The sequence below is a fragment of the Chiloscyllium plagiosum genome, chromosome 15, assembly GCF_004010195.1.
Source record: "Chiloscyllium plagiosum isolate BGI_BamShark_2017 chromosome 15, ASM401019v2, whole genome shotgun sequence".
NCBI classification, from domain to species: Eukaryota; Metazoa; Chordata; class Chondrichthyes; order Orectolobiformes; family Hemiscylliidae; genus Chiloscyllium; species Chiloscyllium plagiosum.
The window spans coordinates 31,099,442-31,124,752 of NC_057724.1; the positions used below are offsets into that span (position 1 = coordinate 31,099,442).

Below are 25,311 nucleotides of genomic sequence, written 5' to 3' on the forward strand. Positions count from 1 at the left end.
CGGTGGACGCAGAGGAATTGGGAATACAGGATGGCATTTTTGCAAGAGGTAGGGTGGGAAGAGATGTAATCCAGGTAGCTGTGGGAGTCGGTGGGTTTGTAAAAAATGTCAGTGTCAATTCGGTCGTCATTAATGGAGATGGAGAGGTCCAGGAAGGGGAGGGAGGTGTCAGAGATGGTCCAGGTAAATTTAAGGTCAGGGTGGAATGTGTTGGTGAAGTTGATGAATTGCTTACCAGTCTACCATAAGGAATCTTGTCAAACTCATTACAGAAGTCCATATAGATCATGTCCACTATTTTGCAGTCATCAATCCTCTTACGTCCAAAAACTCAATCATATTAGTGAGACATAATTTCCCACGCATAAAGCCATGTTGACTACCCCTAATCAGTCTTTGCCTTTCCAAGTACATGTAAATCCTGGCTCTCAGGATTTCCTCCAACAATTTGCCCACCACCAATATCAGGCTCACTGGTCTATAAATCCCTGGCTTTTCCTTACCACCTTTTTTAAACAGTGGCACCATGTTAGCCAACCTCCAGTCTTCTGGCACCTCACCTATGACTATTGATGATACAAATATCTCAGCAAGGAGCCCAGCAATCACTTCCCTAGCTTCTCTCGGAGTTCTAGGGTAAACCTGATCAAGTCCTGGGGATTTATCCATGTTTATGCATTTTAAATCATCCAGCACCTCCCTCTCTGTAATATGGACATTTTTCAAGATGTCACCATCTATTTTTCCCACATTCTATATCTTCCATGTCCCTCTCCACAGTAAACACTCATGCAAAATACTCATTTAGTATCTCACACATCTCCTGCAATTACACACATAGGATTCCTTGCTGATCTATGAGGGGCCCTATTCTCTCCCTAGTTAACCTTTTGTCCTTCATGTATTCATAAAATCCCTTTGGATTCTCCTTAACCCTATTTGCCAATGCTATCTCATGTCCCGTTTTTGCCCTCCTGATTTCCCTCTTAAGTATACTCCTACTGCCTTTATGCATAATGGGTGCATTTTTGTAGGTGTCCAAATAACCACTGTGGGAATTTTAAACCTGTGGAAAAACAACCAGAAACATATTTAACCCAGTATGTTTTGCTTTAGGCTAAGCTTCCTGAAAGAAGGTCAGAGAGCCCAGGAGAATTGATGATTCTATGAAACCGACTGGCTTTAAATACAGTATAGCTTCTTCTTTGTCTGAGTAACAGGACTGTGTTCACATGACCTGATCTGACAGTGCGTTCCAACCTCTGAGATTATTTCCAACGTTTTGGAAATTGAGTCTTTCTTTGACCTTGTCTCGCCTTGATCTGCACTTTCTTGCTGTCAGCATGGGTACAGTTCATGCAGTTCTTTCTTGAATATGTGATGAAGAATAAGAGCAGCAACAGCATCAGGACCAACAGCAGCAGCAGCAGCTTCCTTATCCTCAAAAACTTCCACTCCGGAGGGTGGAGCAGTATCCGTAATAAAGTATTGAGGCAGAACTTTTTCAACATGTTTGAACCCCAGTATCTCAGAAACTCAGAGACTTTTGTGGCAAGCTTTTGCTTAGGTTTGTAGCTTCCTCAAACAATGGGCATGCATTGCTAGTGACAGTAAAAATCACTACAGCCCCAAATTTCTTTACCTTCGATCCCTATGAGGAGCCAGGAGGTAACACCTGCAAGATTTCACAATGTACTGTGTGCAGGTGCATTCCCCAGTGACCAATCCCCATGTTTGCCAGGGTTGCCAATTACACACTATTTCCAACTGAGCAAGAGGGTTCAATTTCAACAGGTTCAGTTGGAGGTTTTCATAATATCTATCCAAAGTATCCTGGAGGTTTCTGTGATACCTTGATAATACACTGATTGCACCTCTGAATGAAGTTAGCGGATAGGCTTGTCTCCAAGGAGCTCTCATTTAAAAAGGTGACCAATAATACCTGTGACTGAGAACTCTTAACACTGACACAGAAAAGCCATAAGCATGAGTAATCATTCTGAAGTTACTGGGGGACTAAAGATGCAAAACAGGTGTTTGTGCAGATTTGGGGATGCTGTTTAGTATGGACCAGCAAAGTGTTCAGAATGGTCATGGTCTGCTGCGTCTTGCACAAATAGTGCTGCAAATAGAGTTGGAGCCGTTATCAATGTCCCTGTGCATCCACAGAATTCAGTCTTTTTTTAAATAGAATGAAGAAATCATGAGGGGCATGGATAGGATAAATAGACCAAGTCTTTTCCCTGGGGTCGGGTAGTGCAGAACTAGAGGGCATGTGTTTAGGGTGAGAGGGGGAAATATAAAAGAGACCTAAGGGGCAACTTTTTCACACAGAGGGTGGTACGTGTATGGAATGAGCTGCCAGAGGAAGTGGTAGAGGCTGGTACAATTGCAACATTTAAAAGGGATTTGGATGGGTATATGAATAGGAAGGGTTTAGAGGGATATGGGCCAGGTGCTGGCAGGTGGGACTATATTGGGTTGGGATATCTGGTCGCCATGGACGGGTTGGACCGAAGGGTCTGTTTCCATGCTGTACATCTCTCTTCAAATACAAAGTGAAAGGACCATTTAATTTGATTAAAGAAGAATACTTAAATCAAAGCTGAAAAGCTATGCTTAGAGCCTGTTTCCAAATTTCAGAACAAAACTGAGCAAGCACGTGAGTTAGCTAAAAGCATTTGAAAAAGGTGCTCAACAAAAATGAAAATTAGACCAGACAAAAAGCTGAAGTTCAAAATTTTGTTACAGGTGACTTTAGATTTAGTATTATTCCCTGACTCTGGTGGACTATTAAATGCAAGGTCTATTGGACATCAACCTGATGTGAATTATCTAGTTACTTCTCCCAGATACAAAGATAGAATCAGCAATTAGGTGATGTGAACAGGTGAAGAGACTTTATAACAGGGACTGAAGTCGAGAGAAAGATGTACTTATAGCAGTGAAAAAAGTAAGGAGTGAAATAAAAACAGATGTGAGAACTTCTGAAGGTTAAATCAGAAATTGAAATTTTACAAGTTGACTCTCCGACAATCAGGTTGGAAAACAGAGAGAAACTTAAAAAGCTAGATAACAATTTATCTTCCAGACTGTTATCGAACTAGCTTACAAAAGCTACTACAGAATTATAAATTAATTTGTGGTAATAGGCCAAGAACACAGTTTTGGCTGTTCTTAACATTAATGTGGAGAATGTGTTACCTGTAGGAAAAAAAACTCCTTCACAGACTTAGTCTAGAGAAAATAGCTCAAGTGAGAAGAGATTAAATTCACAACAGACAATCACATTATTGAGCTGGGCCATAGTAGCTGGAGCTCATCTTATTGTATCAATGCCAAAACCAAATGGGTCACAAAGATTCTATATTGATTATAGCAAAGTCAACATTGTAACAAAAGCAGGCTCATATCCTCTTCTGAAATTTAAAAGATTGCATTGAATTAATTGAACATGCACAATTTGTAACAAAAATTGGAATGCTAGAAGGATATTGCCAAATTCTTTTGATTGGTAGAACCAAAGAAACAATGGCTTTTGTAACTCTGGATGGACTTTATCAGTGCAAAGTCTTACCATTTGGAATGGAAAATGCACCAGCAAAGTTTCAAGAATTAATCAATAATTGAACTATTATATAACTGTGTTTACATAAAAACCGAAAAAACTGAGAATGCTGTAAATCAGAAACAAAAACAGAAATTGTGGGATAAACTCAGCAGGTCTGGCATCTCAGAACTAGAAGGGTCACTGGACCTGAAATGCTAACTCTGATTTTTCTGCACAGATGCTGCCAGATCTTCTGAGCTTTTCCAGCAATTTCTGTTTTTGTTTGTGTTAATTTAAATGTTTGGCTGCTTTTAGCCAAAGTAGGAAGAAATTGAATGGCTACAAAAGGCCAATTTGGTTATAATTCCCACTAAGAGTGAATTTACCAAAACAGAGGTGACCTATTTCATCCACACTTGGGACAGTACCAAGCCACACCTGGAGAGGTGAAAGTACTGGCTTTTTTTGGATCTTCCTGTGGCTGGAACAAAATGTAAAATTTTGTGTTATGTTGACATGAGTAGGTTTTAGTCCGGTTATACTAAAATTTAGCATTTTTGACTATTTTAAAATAATTTTTGAAAAAGTCAGTAGATTTGAACAGATGCAAGAATGTCAAATTGCCTTTGAAAAGTTGAAAGTTATACTGACCACAACACTGGTGTTAACCATGCCACATTGTGAGAAACCATTCAAATTGGCTGTCGATACCAATGACATAGGTGTGGGAACTGTTTTACTGTAGGATGATAAAATAGTGATTGAACAACCTGTCAGTTATTTTTCAAAGAAACTGCATGCCAGCAAAGTAATCTACAGTGGAAAGGAGACATTCAGTTTTGTGACAGCCCTACATCACTGAGATTTACATCACCAATAATATGGAAGAAACTGTTATTAAACAGTTATGGACCACAATCTTTTTTTTTTAAATTCTCAGGACAAGTATTTACAATTTCCTTGATGGAGCTTCATGTACCTGGATTAGAAAATGTTATAGCAGAGCTCTATCGAGAGCATGTATGAAAGACACTGTGTGATGTGGTGTGTATATATTTATGTACAATGTGGTTGCTGTGTAACATATTGTATGCTTAATGTCAATATGGTACTACTGTTAGTCTGAGATAGAAGTGATGATAAGATCATTCTTAATGAGTAATTAAAACATCTCCTAAAGACACATATGCATTCTTCTTTCGGGAGAACGGATGGAAGCTGTGTGAGTTATATATATTTTAATAAGTTATTTTCCAAATTCAATTTGAGCTAATGGCATATAGATTTTGGTCTGTGAGTCTAAAGGGGTTTAATGTTTAATTTGTAAGTGTTTCTTAAGCTATCTAATGTCTTTTGAAAATAACATTTTGAGAGAGCTCTTAGAGACTAATGGAAATTCGTTCACATTGAAGTTTTTTCACATTGAAGTAAACAGCTCTGCATTAGGCTTTAAATTTAGATCAGAGATTGATATTTTTTGGCCCCTTTTGATTCGGGGAAACACCTTTAGCTTGGAAAGAAGCTTTTGGATTTCAATTTTGCAGAAGACTTGTATGAAGCTGGATGTGGAAGACTATTGTTTCTAAGAAAGGGGGATAGTTTACTATTTTTATACGATAGATTAAGGAGTTTAATTAAAGAGCCAAACTCCTCTTGTCTGGAAAAGTCTGGGATCTGACATGTGCAGTATAATATCAGCTGGCATCATAACTGTGCACATGAATGGGTGTGTGGTGAAAATGTGAGCTATGTTGTCAGACAACCTGTCAAAGTCCAGACATGAATAATTAATACTTGGAGAGAAATATCAAAAGGATTCCAGAGAATTGGATGTCACAAAGGAATCTAACATTTTGAAGAAACATATGAGAACTTGATCATAATTAAAGAAAATAATGATTGATTTAAGACAATGGACAATACAAAGCTGGTTGAATATTAGCTTGTAGTTTGAGTAATGCTATTTATTTACATGTTTTCAGAAGTACAAAGTTATATTGCAGTTGATTGAATTAATTTCTCAGTACAGTAAATCGCTAACCGGATATTTATTTTAGCAATATTTACTGAGAAAACTTTACAACGCTACTAATATATTTTGTTTATAACAGAGAAAGTTTAAAAGCTTACAACTTCATAATTCCAAAATCTCAATACATCAAAATGCTGTGAACTTAAGATAATTCTTTTACTCTGAGGGCATGTGTTTGTAAAATTTGTCTTTCGAATTTTAAGTTGCAATGAAAATTGCTCGATTTTATCTCATGGAAGAAAAGTCAACTTCAAACTTGGCATTGATTCATTTTGACTATGGGAACATGTTGGCTTTCCACTGTAAATGGGTTACAGCAATATTACAATTTGCATTGGAAGGGTAATTGAAATGTAATAACTCTTAATGGAAAATTCTATCTTTTGTAAATTTCCATGTTAAGCAATTTAAGGGTCTGAGAAAGGGACATATATAATTGAATAAAGTTATTTGCTGATTAATAACAAAATAGGAAGCTTTTTAAATTTCTTTTTAACTGATCCGAAAGGAATGGTGAATGCGAGTGTTCTTTTCCAAAGTCTAAGTTAGCTAGTATTTATTCTTTTAAACACATTTTGACACATGAACTGTCAATAGAAATACATTTTAAGAACGTTTCTTGGAAACTTTCTTCTCTTTCTGGTTGACATTCTGTAGAATGTCAATGTAATTTGTCCATTAGTTTTTTGGAAAACATTGGGTATTCTTGGAGAAATAAAACTCTGACCTTTTTATTTTTGTGTGTTGTTTGAGTAAACAATTGATACAGTTGATTAAAATGTGAGACAAGCAGACAGTGGGGTTTAGAGTTATTGCTATGGAATTGTGGTGTCACATTCGGTGCAGAAGTGGGCCATATTTTATCGAATTGAAGTGAAATACTATTTAAATTACTATGTAACACACATAAAACAATTATATTACATTGATCAGTGCTGGATCTATATTGACTATCAACCTTTGGATGTAGTATTAAAACTAGTACTTACATAAGAACATAAGTACATAAAAATTAGGATTAGGCAATTCAGCTGTTTGACCCCACTCTGCTTTTGGATAGCCATGATGTGGAAGTGCCGGTATTGGACTGGTGGGCAAAGTCACTTTACCTGGCAAAGGAGCTGTGCTCTGAAAGCTTATGATTTCATATAAACCTGTCAGGCTATAAACTGATATTGTGGCTTTTTTATAGGATCATGGTTGACCTTACTTCAGCTTCAACTCCACTTTCCTGTCTGCACTCCATAAGCCTTCAACCTATTACTAATTAAAAGTCTTTCGATCAACTAGTTACATTTACTCAGTGTCTCAGCATCCACTGCACATTGGGCTACTGAATTCCACAGAATTACAGCTCTTTGAGAGAAGTAATTTCTCTTCATCTCTATTTCAATTCAGCTAACCCTTGTCCTAAAACTGACATCTCATTCTCGATTGGTCCAAATGAGGAAACAACCTTTCTAAATCTACGTTGTCAATCCCCTATTGTATCTTATACACCTCAATTAGATCTCCTCTCATTCTTTTAAACTACTGAGATTATTTGTCTAAATTGCTGTATGTCTTCAAAAGACTTACCCCTCATTTCGGGAATAAATCCAGTGAATCTCCTCTGAATTACCTCCAATACAATTGTATTCTTCCTTGAGAAAGGGGACCAAAATTGTATGCAGCACTTCAGGTGCAGACACACCAATGCCTTGTACAGTTGCAGCAACAGTTCCCTACTTCATCTCTAATGCTTTAGCAATAAATGCCAAAATTCCATTTGCCTTTGTTATTACTGCTCTACCTGCATGCTAGTTTTCTGCAATTCGTGCATGTGGACACCCAAATCATGTCGTACCAAAGGACTCTGAACTTTCTTTCCATTTAGCTTATAAGTTGCCTGCCTATTCCTCTGCTAAAATGGATAACCTCACACTTATCCTGCCAAAAAAAATCACCTGCCAAGTTTTGGTGCATTCACTACCACATTTTGTTTTGACATTTTAGTTTAATTTTTATCTTCTTGAATGATGTTAGTGCTGTTAAATAATGCACAATCCTATTTCAGGAACTCCATGTCAGATGGAGTACGCCAAGATTGGCTATTAAAGGGATTCTTTGTTTGATATGAAATTACAAACAATTTTGACCATTTGTACTTTCTCCAAAAAGAAACTGATCAAATTATCCAAATCAATTTGTTGTGGATAAACAGCCAATAAACAGATTTCCATTCTAACGATCTGGGTTGAACTCTAATCCAAATCCCAATAGCTAACCCAACATAGCATTCGGTTTCCTCAAGTGTCAGCACTGAATGAAAAGCGATTGATTCAATATAATAGAAGAAATAAAGTATTCTGTCACAATTTACATATTTATTCTGGCCCTAAAATTGTGTTTTTCTCTTTTTATAGAATCAGGTGTTTTATGCAAATGCACCTGAAGGATCATGTCAAGCAGAGTTTCCTTGCAAAGATTCTGCCAGCTCTAACTTGCGGATCCTAGAGGAAGATGAAAAAGTGCTCAAGGGGAAGTACCACCAAAGCCTCCATCTATTCAAACCCTTCCGAACAACAAATAAGTAAGTAAATAGTTTAGACCAGAATAGATGTAGCAGAAAAGAACCATATAGTTTGAGGAAATCAAGACACACTGTTTTACCCAAAGGAAATTGAGTAGTATGAGCAACTAAAGCTTTTTTGATCTGCGTGATGTAACTGTGAGATACATTTGGGGGAAATATATTGAGTATTCAGATCTAGGTATTTTCCAATCAACCTGTTGTTACACATCTCCGGAGCAGGTGGGACTTGAACCCAGGCCTTCTGACTCAGAAGTAGGGACATTACATGTTTACAATTAGCATAGTTGTTTACAAAGGAAAGGCAAATATATTATAGGTAGCCAGTGATCAATGGCCGTTATCCAGTCTGCACAAATGTAGCCAGATTTATGATGCTCCTTTTGATATCTCAATGTACAATTATTAACCTTTTACAAGAGTGACAAAGCAAGTACGTGACTAACTGTGCTTAATTTGCCAAATGCAGCTAACTGCATGCTGCCCCTGACACTTCACACCCCCTTAAAGCCATGCACTCAGTAATGGATTTCAAGAAGACAATCAAACATGAAATCTGATGAAGAATCACCAGACCTGAAACACTAACTCTGATTTCTCTTCACAAATGTTGCCAGTCCTGCTAAGCTTTTCCAGCAACTCCTGTTTTTGTTTTTGATTTACAGCATCCACAGTTCTTTTGGTTTTTATTAAAATGAAATATGTTTGTGTTAAGGAGCAGATTTTGCATATTGATTGTACCTATAAGATAGAAGGGACATCTGAAATTTAAATTACCATTTGAGCAAGAAAATGAAAGATGCGATTAGCGATGATGGAGGCAAGATATTTACCTGTTAAGTAAGAAAGGATGATAGAACAACGTTAAATATCATACAAACCAGGTTGTAGTCCAACAGGTTTAGCCGGAAGCACTAGGTTTTGGAGTGCTGCTCCTTCATCAGGTCGTTCTGGAGTACACGATTGTAAGATGCAGAATTCATAGCAAAAGTTTACAGTGTGATGTAACTGAAATCGTACACTAAAAAATACCTTGATTGTTTGTTAAGTTTCTCATCTGTTAGAATAACCAAGTTAGTTTCACTTCTTTCATATGTAAATCGCAAAGCTTTTTTTAACAGTTACATTCTCAAGTGAACTTTAACAATTGGTGTCAACCCAGACAATGTATTGAAGGTGTTAGCCCCCTGTGTGCTGCTGTCTGTGCCATAATGTTTAGACCGATTCTAATCTAAAAAATGAATTAACAGAATCTTACATGGGTTCATGCAGTTTTTGAGCAAAATCCAATGTAACTCTGCAGGTACGGGGGGTGGGGGGGGGGGGGGGGGGGGGGGGGGGTGGGGGCCGGGGCGGGTGGTGCGGTTGTGAGTGTCCATGAGAGAGAGTGTATATGTGTGTGTGTGAGTGTAAAGGGGTCTAAGTCTGTGAGAGTGTGTGTCTGTGTCTGTGTCTATGTCTGTGTGTGTGTCTGTGTAGGAGTGTCTGTGTGTTTATAGTACAATGGGGTCACCTGTAGTGTGACATAAACCCAAGGTCTCGGTTGAGGCCATCCATCTGGGTACCGAACTTAGTTATCAGCCTCTGCTCAGCCACTTTTTGCTCCTGCCTGTCCCAACGTCCGCCTTGGAGGATGGTCACCCAAAGGTCTGAGGCAGAAGTGATCTCCAACTCGGAGGGAACACTCCTATCTGTTGATTGTTGTGTGTATGAGATGGACAACGTTGGCTGAGTTGCATGAGTACCTGCCAGGTACATGGTGGGAGGTGTTTCCAAGTGTAATGGTGGTATCCATGTCTACATTCTGACATGTCTTGCAGCATCTACTGTGACTGGGTTGTATGGAGTTGTCCTGAAAGCCAGGCAGTTTGCTACACCTTTAAACAACCACCAAACCTCAAGCAGATCATTGTTCATAGCAAACTGCCCTGCTTTTAGGACAACACCATACAACCCTGTCACGGTAGGCGCTGTCTGTCAGAGTATCGACACGGATGCCATCATTACTCGTGGGGACACCTCCCACCATGTACGTGGCAGGTTCTCATGTGACTTAGCCAACGTTGTCTATCTCAAATGCTGCAGGCAACAATCAACAGACAGGAGTGTTCCCTCCCAGTTGCAGAAGACTTCAGTGGTCCAGGGCATTCGACCTTGGACCTTCGGGTGACTATTGTCCCAGGTGGACTTCGGGACAGGCAGCAGCGAAAAGTGGCCAAGCAGAGGCTGATAGCTAAGTTTGGTATCCATAGAGATGCCTAAACTGGGACCTTGGGTTCATGTCACACTACAAGTGACCCCATTGCACTATATACACACACAGACACTCCTACACATACACACACACACACACTCATAGACACTCACAACTCGCCCCCCCCCCACACACACACACAAACCCACATGCACACATACACATATACGTTTGTAGGGTGAAATCTTTCTTGCAGAGTTATGTTGTACTTTGCTCAAAAATTGCATGAATCCATGTAGGATTCTGTTAATTCATTTTTATAGATTAGAATCAGTCTAAACATTACGGCACAGACAGCAGGACACAGGGGGCTAACACCTTCAATACGTTGTCTGGGCTGACACCAATTGTTAAAGTTCGCTTGAGAATGTAAATTTTAAAAAAAGATTTGCGATTTACATATGAAAGAAATGAAACTAACATGGTCATTCTAACAAATGAGAAACTTAACAAACAATCAAGTTATTTTTCAATGTATAATTTCAGTTACATCGCACTGTAAACTTTTGCTGTAAATTCTGCGTCTTACAATCGTGTACTCCACAACCACCTGATGAAGGAGCAGCACTCCGAAAGCTAGTGCTTCCAATTAAACTTGTTGGGCTATAACCTAGTGTTGTATGATTTTTAACTTTGTACACCCCAGTCCAACACCGGCATCTCCAAATCATGATAGAACAAGGGCTTTTCTCTAACATGGAAAATCAGAGTTTGTAGTAGTCTATAAACACATTATGTGGTGATACCCTAATGTTGGGACCATGATGAGGGCGATATGCAGCTTTTACTTCCAGAATTTCTCATAATTGAGAAGACCTCAACACCAATTTGTATGAAGCAGCAGTGCTGAAATGGTGTCACATCACCGCTTTAAGGGAAGATAATGACCGAGTGATATTATTGCTAGCTTATCAATACAGTTAATGTTCTGATGACCTGTGGCAGACCTGTTGACCCTGCAGAACCTCCCTTATTTGCATCTGGGGACCATCCAGAATTGGGAGAGCTGTTTCGTAAAGCAACAGCCTGATGTCATGATTACGAATGGAATTATAACCTACAGCTAATTCCTAGACACCTCCATCATCATATGAGAAAACAAAACACCACTGCACAAATCCGAAACAAATCAAAAATTGGAGGATGAACTCAGCAAGTCTGGCAGTATCTGTCCAGAGAACGCAGAGTTAATGTTTCAGGTTGAGCGAGCCTTCTTCAGAAGCATAGATGCTGTCAGACCTGCTGATATTTTTTTCCAGCAATTTCTGATTTGTATCACCATCACCATCACCATCTTCAATATGATGACAAGCCCAGCAGATTTGGCAGCACAATGCTATACAGTTAGGAGGGAGTTGACCTGGGAGTCCTCAACATTGAGTGCAGACGCCATGAAGTCTCATGGTACGAGGTCAGAGATGGAGAATGAAGCCCCCTGATAATTACTACATACCATCCTCCCTCAGTTGATGAATCAGTGCTCCACAATACTTGGAGAAAGAACTGAAGGTGGCAAGGGCAAAAAGTGTAATCTGGGTAGAGGACTTCAGTATCCGGTTAAGCATGGTGGTTGATGGGATATGTTCACCCTGGAGTTCAGTTACTAGTGGTGTACAGCAAGGATCTGTTTTGGGGCCACTGCTGTTTGTCATTTGTATAAATGACCTGTTTGAGGGCATAGAAGGATGGGTTAGTAAATTTGCGGATGACACTAAGGTCCGTAGAGTTGTGGATAGTGTCGAAGGATGTTGTAGGTTACAATGGGACTTAGATAAGCAGCATAGCTTGGCTGAGAGGTGGGAAATGGAGTTTAATGCAGAAAAGTGTGAGGTGAATCACTTTGGAAGGAGTAACAGGAATGCAGAGGAGGGGGAGTTGAAATGCTGTGCCACAGGTTGGTTGGGTTGGTTCGTCCGGGTGGCCCAGAGGTGCTCCCTCTGGGAGTTGTCAAGAAAGCATACGGTGTGTTAGTTTTTATTAATAGAGGGATTGAGTCATGGAGCCGCAATGTCATGCTGCAGCTGTACAAAACTCTGGTGTGGCCGCACTTGGAGTATCGCATATAGTTCTGGTCACCACATTGTAGGAAGGTGGTGGAAGCTTTGGAAAGGGTGCAGAGGAGATTTACCAGGATGCTGCCTGTTATGGAGGGACGGTCTTATGAAGAGTGGCTGAGGGATTTGAGGCTGTTTTCGTTAGAGAGGAGAAGGTTAAGAGGTAACTTAGTTGAGACATATAAGATAATCAGAGGATTAGACAGGGTGGGTAGTGAGACCCTTTTGCCTTGATTGGTGGTGGCATGCACAAGGGGACATAGCTTTAGATTGAGGGGTGATAGATATAGGATAGCTGTCAGAGGGAGTTTCTTTACTCAGAGTAGGGTGTGAAATGCCCTGCCTGCAATAATAGTAGACTATAGTAGCCAACTTTAAGGGCACTTAAATAGTCATTGGGTAGACATATGGATGAATATAGATGGAAATGTGTTGCTGGAAAAGCGCAGCAGGTCAGGCAGCATCTAGGGAACAGGAGAATCGACGTTTCGGGCATTAGCCCTTCTTCAGGAATTAATTGCTGAAGAAGGGCTAATGCCCGAAACGTCGATTCTCCTGTTCCCTAGATGCTGCCTGACCTGCTGCGCTTTTCCAGCAACACATTTCCATCTCTGATCTCCAGCATCTGCAGACCTCACTTTCTTCCCATATGGACGAATATAGAATAGTGTAGGTTAAATGGGCTTCAGATTGTTTTCACAGGTTGGTGCAACATCGAGGGCTAAATGGCCTGTACTGCACTGTAATGTTCTATGTTCTATCCACCTTGACTGGCTTGGCACCAGCGCTACTGGTCAAGTTTGAAATGACCTTGCTGCTTAACTGGGTGTGCAGCAGTTAGTGAAGGAAACAACAATAGGGAAAAACCCTATTTAACCTCATCTAGCCAATGTGACCATGGCAGTGTTGGTAAGAGTGTCTGTATAGAATTTGCATCTTGTCCCCATGAGTGCGTGGGTTTCATCCGGGTGTTCTGGTTTCCTCCCGCATTCAAAGATGTGAAGGTTAGGTGAATTGGCTATGCTTAATTGCTCATAGTATCCTGGGATTTGAGGCTATGTAGGTTAGCCAAAGAAACTGCAAGGTTATAGTGTACAGGGAGTGGATCTGGAAGGGATGCTCTTCAGAGGGTTGGTGTGGACTCGATGGGCCAAATGGCCTGCTTCCACATTGTGGGAATTCTGTGATTTTGTTCTGTGATGGAATCTATGAGTGATCACAGCACTGACCTTGTGGAGATGAAATTCCACCTTTGTATTGAGATTACCTTGCAACAGGTGTGTGGCAGTATCACCGTATGAATGGGACAGACTTCAAACAAATCTAGCAATGCTAGAATGGGAATATATGAGGTGTAGTAGGCCATCAGCAGCAGCTGAATCATACTCCAATACAAGGTGGACAGTGAAGAAGGTTATCTAATAATACAAAGAGATCTTGAACAATTGGAGATGGAATTTAATTTGGATAAATGTGAGGTATTGTATTTCGGTAAAACAAACAGGGCAGGACTACCAATTAATGGTAGGGCCCAGGGTAGTATTGTAGAATTAAGATATCTAGGGGTAGAGGTACAGAAATCTTTGAAATTTGCGCCACAGGTAGACAGAGTGGTTAGGAAGGTGTTTGGCATGTTTACCATTATTGCTAAGCCTGTTGAGTTTAAGAGTTGGGATGTAATGCTGGGGTTATACAGGATGTTGGTGAGGCTTCTTCTAGAGTACTGGGTTCAATTCTTGTCACTTTAATATAGGAAGGATACTATTAAAATGGAGAGGGTTCAGAAAAGATTTACCAGGATGTTGCCAGGAATGGAAGGTTTCAGATAGGCTGGGACATTTTTCACTTGAGCATAGGAGGTCGAGGGGTGACATTTTAGAGATTTATAACATCATGAGGAGTACAGATAAGGTGAATAGCAAGGGTCTTTGATGTAGGTTGGGGGAGTTCAAAGCTAGGGGGCATATATTTAGGGTGAAAGGAGAAAGTTTTAAAAGAACATGAGGGGCAACATTTTACATAGAGAGTGGTTCATGTGTAGAATGAACTGTCAGAGGAAGTGGTGGATGCCAGTACAGTTACAGACATATGGATAAGTACATGAATGGGAAAGGTTTGGAGGGATATGAGCCAAATGTAGGCAAGTGTGACTAGTTTAGTTTGGGAATATAGGTAGTTCTGGGATAACATGCATTTTAGCAGGGTAATTTGTCTATAACATTGCTGTAGGATTAGGAAATGGTATTTTCGAGAATGCTCACGTCCATTGGCAATAGCGTGCTTCCAGCAGGAATTGGTTTGCGTGCTTTGTTCTGTGCATGTACCAAAATCTCTATGCCCGTTCTACACATGCACCAGTGTCTGCACCATTCTGCACATACTTGACATCGGTGTCCGTCTTCGTGTCATTCTGTGCATGCCCCAATGTCTGCACCAAAGACTCTGCATTGTTTTGCCCATGTGTGATGTCAGTATTGGTCTTCGTGCCATTCTGCGAATGTGCCAATGTCAGCTGCCAGCAGAGCAGCTTTCTGTGAGAGGTACTGTATAGAGGGCAGTTTTCTTATATTTTTTAAATGTACTGTGTTAAATTTAGATTTGTTAATAAATATGATTTCATTCTTCGTTTAGGCTGTGCTATATTTTTCAATAGATGTTTGAGTGATCATGAGAGGTATTTTTTGCTGGTCTGCCCCTAACCCCACTTTTCCCACAGGCCCCATTATTTCTATTAAGCGATCTTTTATTCAGCGAGGTTTCGCTGGAGTGCAACTACGGCATTATTGGAGAACTACCTGTATAGTCGGTATGGACTACTTGGACCAAAGCATCTGTTTCCATGCTGCATGACTCTATGACTCGATGACAACCTGCAATGTCATGGAAAGGCACACCACCACTCTACCATTGCCATTATGCCTGGGATGAACCCTGGTTCATGAAGAATGCAGGAGGATATGCCAGAAGCAGCATCAGGCATACCTAATAATGAGGTGTCAACCTGGTGAAGCTACAAACAGGACAATTTGTATACCAAACAGCATAAACAACAAATGGTAAACAGAGCTAAGCATTTCCAAAACCAATGGATCAGATCTAAGCTCTGCAATCCTGCCACATCCAGTTGTGAATGGTAGTGAAAAATTAAACAACTCACTGAAAGAGGAGATTCATCAAATATCTCCATTACATAGCCCAACACATCAATGCAAAAGATAAGTCTGAAGTATTTGCAACAATCGTCAACCAGTTCAATTCACTTCACGTGATATCAAGAAATTGTTAGAGGCAATGGATACTGCTAAGAGCCCTAATAGCATACCAACAATGATACTAAAGGCTTCAGACTTTGACACAACCCTAGCCAAGTGGTTTCAGTCCAGTGAAACTACTGTCATCTACCTGATAATGTGGAAAATTGTCCATGTATGTCTTGAAGACAAAAAGCAGAACAAATCCAACCCAGCTAATTACCCTCCCCATTAATCTGCTCTCAATCATCAGTAAAGTGACAGAAGGTATCATCTGCAGTACTATCATATGCACCTGGTCACTGAGACTCAGATTGGTCTTTGCCAGAGCTACTCAGCTCCTGACCTTATTATAGCTTTTCTTCAAACATGGACCAAAGAGCTGAATTCCAGAGGTGAAATGAGAGTTACAGTCCTTGACATCGAGGCCATATTTGAGTGTGGCATCTTGGAACCCTAGCAAAACTAAAGTCAACAGGAACTGGGGGTGAAACTCTGCACTGGTTGAAGTCAAAACTATCACATATAGTTGCTGGAGGTCAGTCATCAAGTTCCCAAAACCTCTCTGCAGGAGTTCCTCAGGGTAGTGTCTTGGGATCAACCATCTTCAGCTGCTTCACCAATGACCTTCCCTCCATCATAAGATCAAGAGGATTGGAATTTAAAAGCACTGTTGTGCTACTGAGACTTTATAAAGCTCTGGTTAGGCCCCATTTGGAGTACTGTGTCCAGTTTTGGTTCCCACACCTCAGGAAGGACATACTGGCACTGGAGCGTGTCCAGCGGAGATTCACACGGATGATCCCTGGAATGGTAGGTCTAACATATGAGGAACGGCTGAGGATCCTGGGATTGTATTCATTGGAGTTTAGAAGATTAAGGGGAGATCTAATAGAAACCTACAAGATAATACATGGCTTGGAGAGGGTGGACGCTAGGAAATTGTTTCCGTTAGGCGAGGAGACTAGGACCCGTGGACACAGCCTTAGAATTAGAGGGGGTAAATTCAGAACAGAAATGCGGAGACATTTCTTCAGCAGGGAGTGGTGGGCCTGTGGAATTCATTGCCACAGAGTGCAGTGGAGGCTGGGACGCTAAATGTCTTCAAGGCAGAAATTGATAAATTCTTGATATCACAAGGAATTAAGGGCTACGGGGAGGGTGAGGGTAAGTGGAGTTGAATTGCCCATTGATTGAATGGCGGAGTGGAGTCGATGGGCCGAATGGCCTTACTTCCGCTCCTATGTCTTATGGTCTTATGTCTTATGGTCTTATGGATGTTCACTGATGATTACACAATGTTCATCATATTCATGATTTCTCAGAAACTGAAGGAGTCCATATCCAAATGCAGTAAAATGCATGCAATATCTATGCTTGTGCCCAAAAGTGGCAAGTAACATTGATGCCACACAATTGCCAGGCAATAACCATCCCAAATAAGAGAAAATCTATCCTTTGCTGCTTGACATTTAACGGTGTTACCACCACTATCAACATCCTGGGGGTTACCGTTAATCAGAAACTGAACTGGACTAGCTTTATAAATAGAGTGGATACAAGAGGAAATTAGAGGCTGGGGACTTTGCGACAAGTAACTTATTCCTGACTGCCCAAAGCCGGACCACCAACTACAAGGCACGAGTCAGGAATGCGATTGAACTCTCCCACTTGCCTGGATGAGTATAGCTCCAACAACATTCAAAAACCTTGAAACTATGCAGGACACCACAGTCCACTTGTCTGGTGCCACATTCACAATATTCACTTCTTCCACCACTAATGCTGTATAGCAGCAGTGTGTACCATCTACAAGAATGCCCTGCAGAAATTCACCATAATTCCTCAGACAGCATCTTACAATGACTTCTGCCTAAAAGAAAACGGGCAACTGATTCATTGAAATGTGGACCTCCAAACTGCTCACCATCTAAACTTGAAAGCATATTTATAGGAAAGAAAGAACTGTGGACGCTGGCGATTTTGAAGCAAAAACAGAAATTACTGATGAAATTCAGCAGTTCTGATGAAGAGTCACTGGACTCAAAACATTAACTTTGCTTTCTTCTCATAGATGCTGTCAGACCTGCTGGGTTTCGCCAGCAAATTCTGTCTTTGTTGGAAATATACTTCTCTTCCTTTAGTGTCATTGAGTCAAGATCCAGGAATTTCCTCCTTGACAGCATTGTAGGTCTACCTACTATAGCAGTTTAAGAAGGCAACTCACCACTATCTTCTTGAGGATAACTAGGGAAGGCAATAAATCCTAGTCCAGCCAATGACACCCACATTGCTTGAGTGAATTAAAAAAGAAGACAGTTAGTGCTTAAATTACATTATAGTCTCAAACTTCTATTCTTCTGTAAATTAACGTGAAAATAGATTAAAAATTTCAAAGCAAAATACATTTTTGTGCATCCACTCCTCCCAACTCACTTGCTTCCTCAAGTAAATCTTTTACAGAATATCAAACCAATAAATTTTATTGAACTTTACAAATTTATAATATTGATGGAATGGTAAATTGTGTTGACAATTAGAGAAGTTTCTGATTTGGTGAATTAGTCACTTCAACCCATGTCTTGACTTCTTTTGGGAAGCAGAAGCAGGTTTTATTTCCCCATCCTATGGAGCATATTTTATTATCTCATGGCAAATTCTTCTTTGCTCTTTGTTGTAAAGTCTCCCACTATTCAAACCTTTCAGAGCAACAATGATAATCCGTGTTTGCTCAGGACTTTACAACTTTTGATGCTACTTCATTTGAGTTATTACTGGCTGCTGTGATAAGGAAATGTGCTGTGTGACTCTGACAGAGAAGGTGAAATAATGAGGGAAAAAAGTTGAGGCTACACATTTTATCTCTCATTGGGATAGCGTACTGAAAGTCAAGGCCTTCTATTCCTGTAGTTGTCGCAAAAGTTAAAGCCTTTATAAAAAGTTGTCAAATTTCCCAATTTGCTGGTCTTTTAGACCCAGGTTGACAGACAGCTTAGTATAGTTTTCTGGATTTAACAAGAATTATTATCGTCGGTTCTGCTATAATGTAGTCATTTCATTCTCGTGCAATCCCATGTTATAAGAAAATCACGCAACAGCAGCAACATTTAAACTAACAGGGCCAGAATCGTGTTATAACCAACATATACTTTAAAAGTTCCTGCTTTAGAAACAGTGTCCCCAATTCATAAATTGCATTATAGCGAATTTGCATTAATGAAACACGTTATAGCAGAACAACCTGTATTTATTCCCAATAAATAGTATCTAACAACGGATAAACAATTATGAACTGATAATGTGGAACTCTACAAGTGAAAACTCTAACTCCTTATATAGCTTCCGCCAAGCATACATATACAAAGATACAATAAAACATAGAAGGTGGGGAGAACTGTAAAGGCAGTTCACTGGTTCTTGTCCACAGCAGTCCCTGTGATGATCCTTATGGCTTTTCAGCATCTGGTGCTTTTAGGTCTGTCTTATCCAGGTGGGGTTTCATTTTGCAGTAGGCACAGTGTGACTGGTTTGCAATTTAAAATGGCTCTGGTTTATTGGTTAAAAGGCACATCTTACAGCTACTGTTGAGGTGAAATAAGCTGGCTTTCTTCAGCTTGAGGCATTTTTATTTTGAAGCAAAGCACAGTTCCTCGCTTCTCAGAGGTGTGATGTTTTCTTCCGCAAGCAATTCAACCAATTAGGAGCCAACCAAATAGTTGTTGGCATGGTCTTTGTCATTGATAAGTGGCCAACATGCTTCAGACCAATGAGCATATCACACAGCAGCCTAAGGAAACAATCCTACTGAAGTATATATTTTAATGGTAGTATTCCTCTACGACATAAGATTTTAAATAAAACATAAGATAATATTGTACATGGCAATACTTCAGCTAACAAAAAAAATCAATTATGGTTACAATATTAATCATCCAAAGCAGTGCTTCCCAAACTTTTTCCATTGTGGCCCCATGTTGAGTATTGAAAATTGTTGCAACTCTCCATGAGACCTTGAGGGAGAGGGACCTTTCTGTTGGAGCAGGTGTGTTGCTATAATAACTCAGTCAAAGCTCCTTTTTGGTCATTACTATCTGAGAGTTTGCAACTCCAAGGTTTCAGCTCACACTTGAGATCCTGACCCCCAACTTTGGGAAGCCTGATCCAGATTACAAAAAAACTTTACTTGTTTCATGTGCTACTTCGAATGTACTTGTGTAAGATTATTAAGAAATATCCAGCTGATGTCAATTTTAATAAGTACCATTTTCTTTCAGGCACAAACATCCAATTGACAATTCAGGCCTATTCTCTTTTATGACCTTGAACTGGCTTTCTCCTCTAGCATGGAAGGCCTACAAGTATTCACAACTGGAAATGACAGACCTCTGGAATTTGTCCTCAAATGAATCCTCTGAATTAAATTCTCGACGGTAAGTGTGTCTGGAGTTTCCAGGCAACTGACTTGTGTTACTGCCTGTTTGTTATGTCATCTCAGTAATTCCATAGATTGGTGATCTGAGTAACAGCTCTATTCTGTAGGCCAGACCAGGTAAGGACAGCAGGTTTCCTTCCCTAAAAGATATTAATGAACTAGGTGGGAAAAAAAAGAACTGTGAATGCTGGAAATCAGAAACAAAATCAGAAATTGCTTGAAAATCTCAGCAATTCCGGCAGTATCTTTGGAGAGAAAGCAAAGTTAATGTTTTGGGTCCAGTGGCCAATTTTTCCAACAATCAATGATGATTTTCTGGCCATTAGTACTGAAACTAGCTTTAAATTGAGATTTCTTTTGAAAAAATTAGTGAATTTATTAATTGAATTTAAATTTAACCAGTTGCGAGAGTGGGATTTGAATGTCTCCCAACAACATTAGCCCAGGGCCTTTGGATTACTAGACCAGTGGCATTACCACACTGCATCTCACCCAAGTTGCCCAAATTCCATGAATCCTTTGGGACCTTTTGTAACTGATTATTTGCAGATGCTGTTGTAATATATTTTTGAGGAGAAAGTAAGGTCTGCAGATGCTGGAGATCAAAGTTGAAACTTTATTGCTGGAACAGCACAGCAGGTCAGGCAGCATCCAGGGAACAGAAGATTCGACGTTTCGGGCACAGGCCCTTCTTCCTGAAGAAGGGCCTGTGCCCGAAACGTCGAATCTTCTGTTCCCTGGATGCTGCCTGACCTGCTGTGCTGTTCCAGCAATAAAGTTTCAACTAATATATTTTTGACCATACCTTTGAAGAGTTGTATTGTTGGAGCTTTATTTTGAGATAGTCAATTCACGGTGGCTCAGTGGTTAGCATTGCTGCCTCACAGCGCCAGGGACCTGGGTTTGATTCTTGCCTCGGGCAACTGTCTGTGTGGAGTTTGCACATTCTCTCCATATCTGTGTGGGTTTCCTCCCGGTGCTCCGGTTTCCTCCCACAGTCCAATAATGTGCAGGTTAAGTGAATTGTTGTCTTTCAAACAAAAGATGAAAGTAAGTGAAAGCCTCATCTGCGCTCTCAGACAGATGTTTAAGATCCTATGGCAATATTTTGAAAATAAAATAAACAGGGCATCATTCATACATCTGGGTAATATTTAGCCCTCAATCAACATGACAGAAGACAGATTATCTGGTGGTTGTCACATTGAAGTTTGTAGGAAGTTTGTGTGCAACTTGGCTACAACATTTCTTAGGGCAGGGTCATTGAATATTTTCAAGGCATTAGTAAAGGGATTTGTGACTGACAATAGAGTCAGAGAGTATTTGGGGTATGCAAGAAAGAGGAATTAAGGCCAACATCAGATCAGCTATGATCCTATCAGCTTGAGGAGCTGAATGGCCTACTCCTGCACCTAATTCATACATATGAATATATTGCCATGTCTGAGCTAGGATTGACTTTGTATCACCCTTGAGATTTTACATTTTGAAGTTAAATGGAGCTGTTCATCCATATGAAGGATATCTATTATATAGGCCCATAGCTGGAATGTGGTATTGAAATATTACACTGGTAAAACTGTTCCCATGGATTCAAGCAAAATGCAGTCTTTACTTTAGATATTTTGAAATTCCAGCATGGATAATACCTGGTACCTATACTAGAAAACATCCAAGCGGCAATATTGCTTGCAGCCCTAATTTATTGTTCATCCACAAAAATACTGATGTTTGTCAAAGTACCAGAATTTATACCCAATGATTTTCTGCTCTGGTTTTGGAGAAACTAGGACACAATTTCATGGGTGCCAGATACGCTCCAATAACCAAGACATACAGACAGGCTTCATTTGTTTATAGCTTATTCTTGGTCGTGATTCCTGAATTCCTGTTTTGCCAAGTATTGTTTATAGCTGTGTCAGAATCTGTCTTCAACCAACATTCACAAGCATACCTTTTCCAATAATGTCGAATACTGGATAGCAGGTCTAAACTGGTTGGACGATTGTTTTTCTGCTTATAATATTGGAACTCTTAAGACCCTGAGAAGTACACCTCCACTGACTGATATGATGAAATGTAGGTCCTTTTTCACTTTAATAGCTTACTGACTTCCCAAATAATTCATTTAACCATGAAACTATTGGTGAATCCTCAGAAGTTTTACTTTTAACATAAATTGTTGGAAATATTTCCAGTATCTCTAAATGTTTGTAGCCACAGATGAAACTGAACTAGGAACAAGAGGCACATAAATCCTCAATCTGCTATATGATTCAACAAGATCATGGGTATTCTAGAAGCAACTTTATAATTGGCCACCTAGTAAGATCCCATTTGGCACACAGTCATTCATCAGCCTGGGCTTGGGGCACACATGTGATCCAGTCAATGGGACCCATAGCATGCTGATAAATTCTGTTTTTTTGTCATCAGAATTCCGATTCCTTGAATGTAATCACTTAATTTGGCTACAATTTATTTGGCGCCTTTTTTTTCAAAACTTTAATATGTTGTCGATTTTTCAGCACTGATCTCTGCAGCACCCAATTAGTAAAGTTTCCCAACTGCAAGTGACCCACATGTCCTGACAGCCTGTTCTGTTAGTTGGCAAATTCTTGATCCATGCAAAGATATTATTCCCATTGCCGTGAACTTTTATATTGAGAAATGATCTTTTATGTAATACTTTATTGAATCTTTTGGTAATTCAAATACACAATGTCTATTGGTTTCCAGTTATCCACCCTGCTGGTTATATCCTCAAAGTATTCTAAATAAAGTTGTTGAACTGTTGAATCTGTTTGCACATTTTGGGTTTTTATTGGCAATTTTTGAAAAGAAGTTTAAAATGTTGCCTTTAAAGTTAGATATATCTTCTCACAACTTTGAAAATAAATCTGAAGTTACAATATTAAATTAACATTATTCTGTCTCGAATAAGCAATTCACAAAAGTCTCCAAAAGCTGTTGAATGATCTGTCTCCAGAATATTGAGAAAATATTTCTATCAAAGGCACAAATATCCAATCCAGATCATGAGTTAATGCCACTACTGTTAGCTTATATTTGCCACTGTGCAATGTGAGTAATTTCTTTTAAGTCCAAAAAGATTTCCATAGCAGATCTAAAAATAATTGGATGCTTCAAATTGGCATTTACAGAATAAATTCTGGGCATGAGTCGATGATAGACTGAATTTATGCACACACACAAACAGACTATCTAGTTGTGAACTATTATTTCCCAGAGAAGTGTTGGCTGAGGACATATTAACCAGGATGAAACTTCTTCATGCAATAGTCATTCAGTTTTCAAATATTCAAGCCCTTCAAGCCTGCTCTGCCATTTTTGATCATTGCTGATCCTTTAACACAACACCATGCTCCCACATTCTCTCTATGTCCCCTGATGTCCTTGACATCTAAAAAAATGATTAGTCTAAAGTGTAAAACTAGGAAAGTACTTCTGAGGCTCTGTAAGACTCTGGTCAGACCACATTTGGAGTTTTGTGCACAGTTTTGGGCCCCATATCTCAGGAAGGATGTATTGGCTGTGGAGCATATTCAGAGGAGGTTCACAAGAATGGTCCCAGGAATTAAAAGCTTAATACGTGAGGAACTTTTGAGGACTCTGGGTCTATACTCGATGGAGTTTGGAAGGATGAGGGCGGGGAATCTAATAGAAACTTACAGAATACTGAATGACTGAGTAGATTTTGGGAGGATGTTTTGATTGGTGGGAGAGACTGGGAAACAAGGACACAGCCTTAGAGTAAAGGGAAGACCTTTTAGAACGGAGATGGGGAGAAGCTTCTTCAGCCAGAGAGTGGAATTCATTGCCACAGAAGGCTATGGTAGCAAGGTCATTGAGTATATTTAAGACTGAGATGGATAAGTTCTTGAGTATCAAGGGGATCAAGGGTAATGGGAAGAAAGCAGGAGAATAGGATTGAATGGTGGAGCAGACTCGATGGGCTGAATGGCCTAATTTCTGCTCTTATGTCTTATGGTCTTATATTTACCTTGATAGTATACAGTCTGTACAACACCAACAAGAGCCTATAATTATTTTGGTGTATTATCTTAAAATCATGTTGTTTCTCTGTTTCATGAACGGTATTCATGACGTTTTTGTTATGGCTCTATTTGGTTTACTAACAAATTTGTTTTTAACAAAAGTTGTTCAAGTCAACAATTTTCCTTAATTTCCCTGATAATTGATCTCAGAAATTCCAGGACAAGAAGTACATAAAGACCATGAGAGTTTAAGACATATGTGCAAACCTATTGTTACTAATATGATATCTCACTCAGACAGTCAAATCTTCCCAAGAATTTAGAGACATTGGAATTGAAGATAATAACAACTTTGGGACTTATTATCTTTAGTTTTATATGCAAAAAACTTGTTTCTGCCACTATGTGCTGTAAATAAAATAACTAGAGGAATTAATTTTCTAGTGTAACATTTGCTCTTAATGGCTATCTTGTAATATTTTTATTAATATCTAGCAGAATAATCCATTGTACTTCATTAGACTTTACAGTTTCTCAAAAATCGTATTCTTTTCCTTCCTCCCTTTCAGACACATTTTTCTGCAGAAAAAGGCATATTACAGATGTGAAATGATGTAAAACGCCTCATCAAGTTAGGGCACTGGACATGGGAGAAACATAAATACTGGGAAGAGTTTACTACTTTTGATCATGTAGTAGCCTGTGTATTAGTCTCTATACAATGAATTCCCTGATAATGGATAAGAACACTTAAATTACAGAAAGGAAAATATATGATGTATGCATTTGCATAGTATCTTTCCACCTTGTTGAAACTCAAATTTATTCCTTGTTCATTATTTTGTCATTCACTGACAATATTATAGGATGTGACAATTTCAGCTTGGAAGGAACCCTTTTGACCTGAGCTGTTACTAGCTCAAGATTAGAACTATTTGTTTCAGTCCCATTTCCATGCTGCTTTGTTGTACTCTTTAATAATTATCTTCAAAATGTTTGTCTAATTTTCTATTGAGTGTTATCCTTGGTGCAGTGGTAGTAAACTTACCTTTGAGTCAAATTATTGTTAAATGTTCAAGTTCCATGCAGAAACTAGCACAAACTAAATGATACTTCAATACAGTACTGTAAAGGAGTGTCCAGTCCC

The 25,311-nt window shown here is 39.5% G+C and overlaps 1 protein-coding gene across 3 annotated transcripts in view; it reads left to right on the forward strand.

Moving 5' to 3' along the window:
* Positions 1–25,311, forward strand: part of LOC122557198 (multidrug resistance-associated protein 5-like) — a 188,352-nt gene that overhangs the window by 18,789 nt on the left and 144,252 nt on the right. For all 3 annotated transcript variants that reach the window (XM_043704622.1, XM_043704624.1, XM_043704623.1), the window contains exons 3-4: positions 7,988–8,154; positions 19,988–20,143. In XM_043704622.1, the coding sequence (XP_043560557.1) occupies positions 7,988–8,154; positions 19,988–20,143 (323 nt within the window). The remainder of the gene's footprint in view (positions 1–7,987; positions 8,155–19,987; positions 20,144–25,311) is intronic.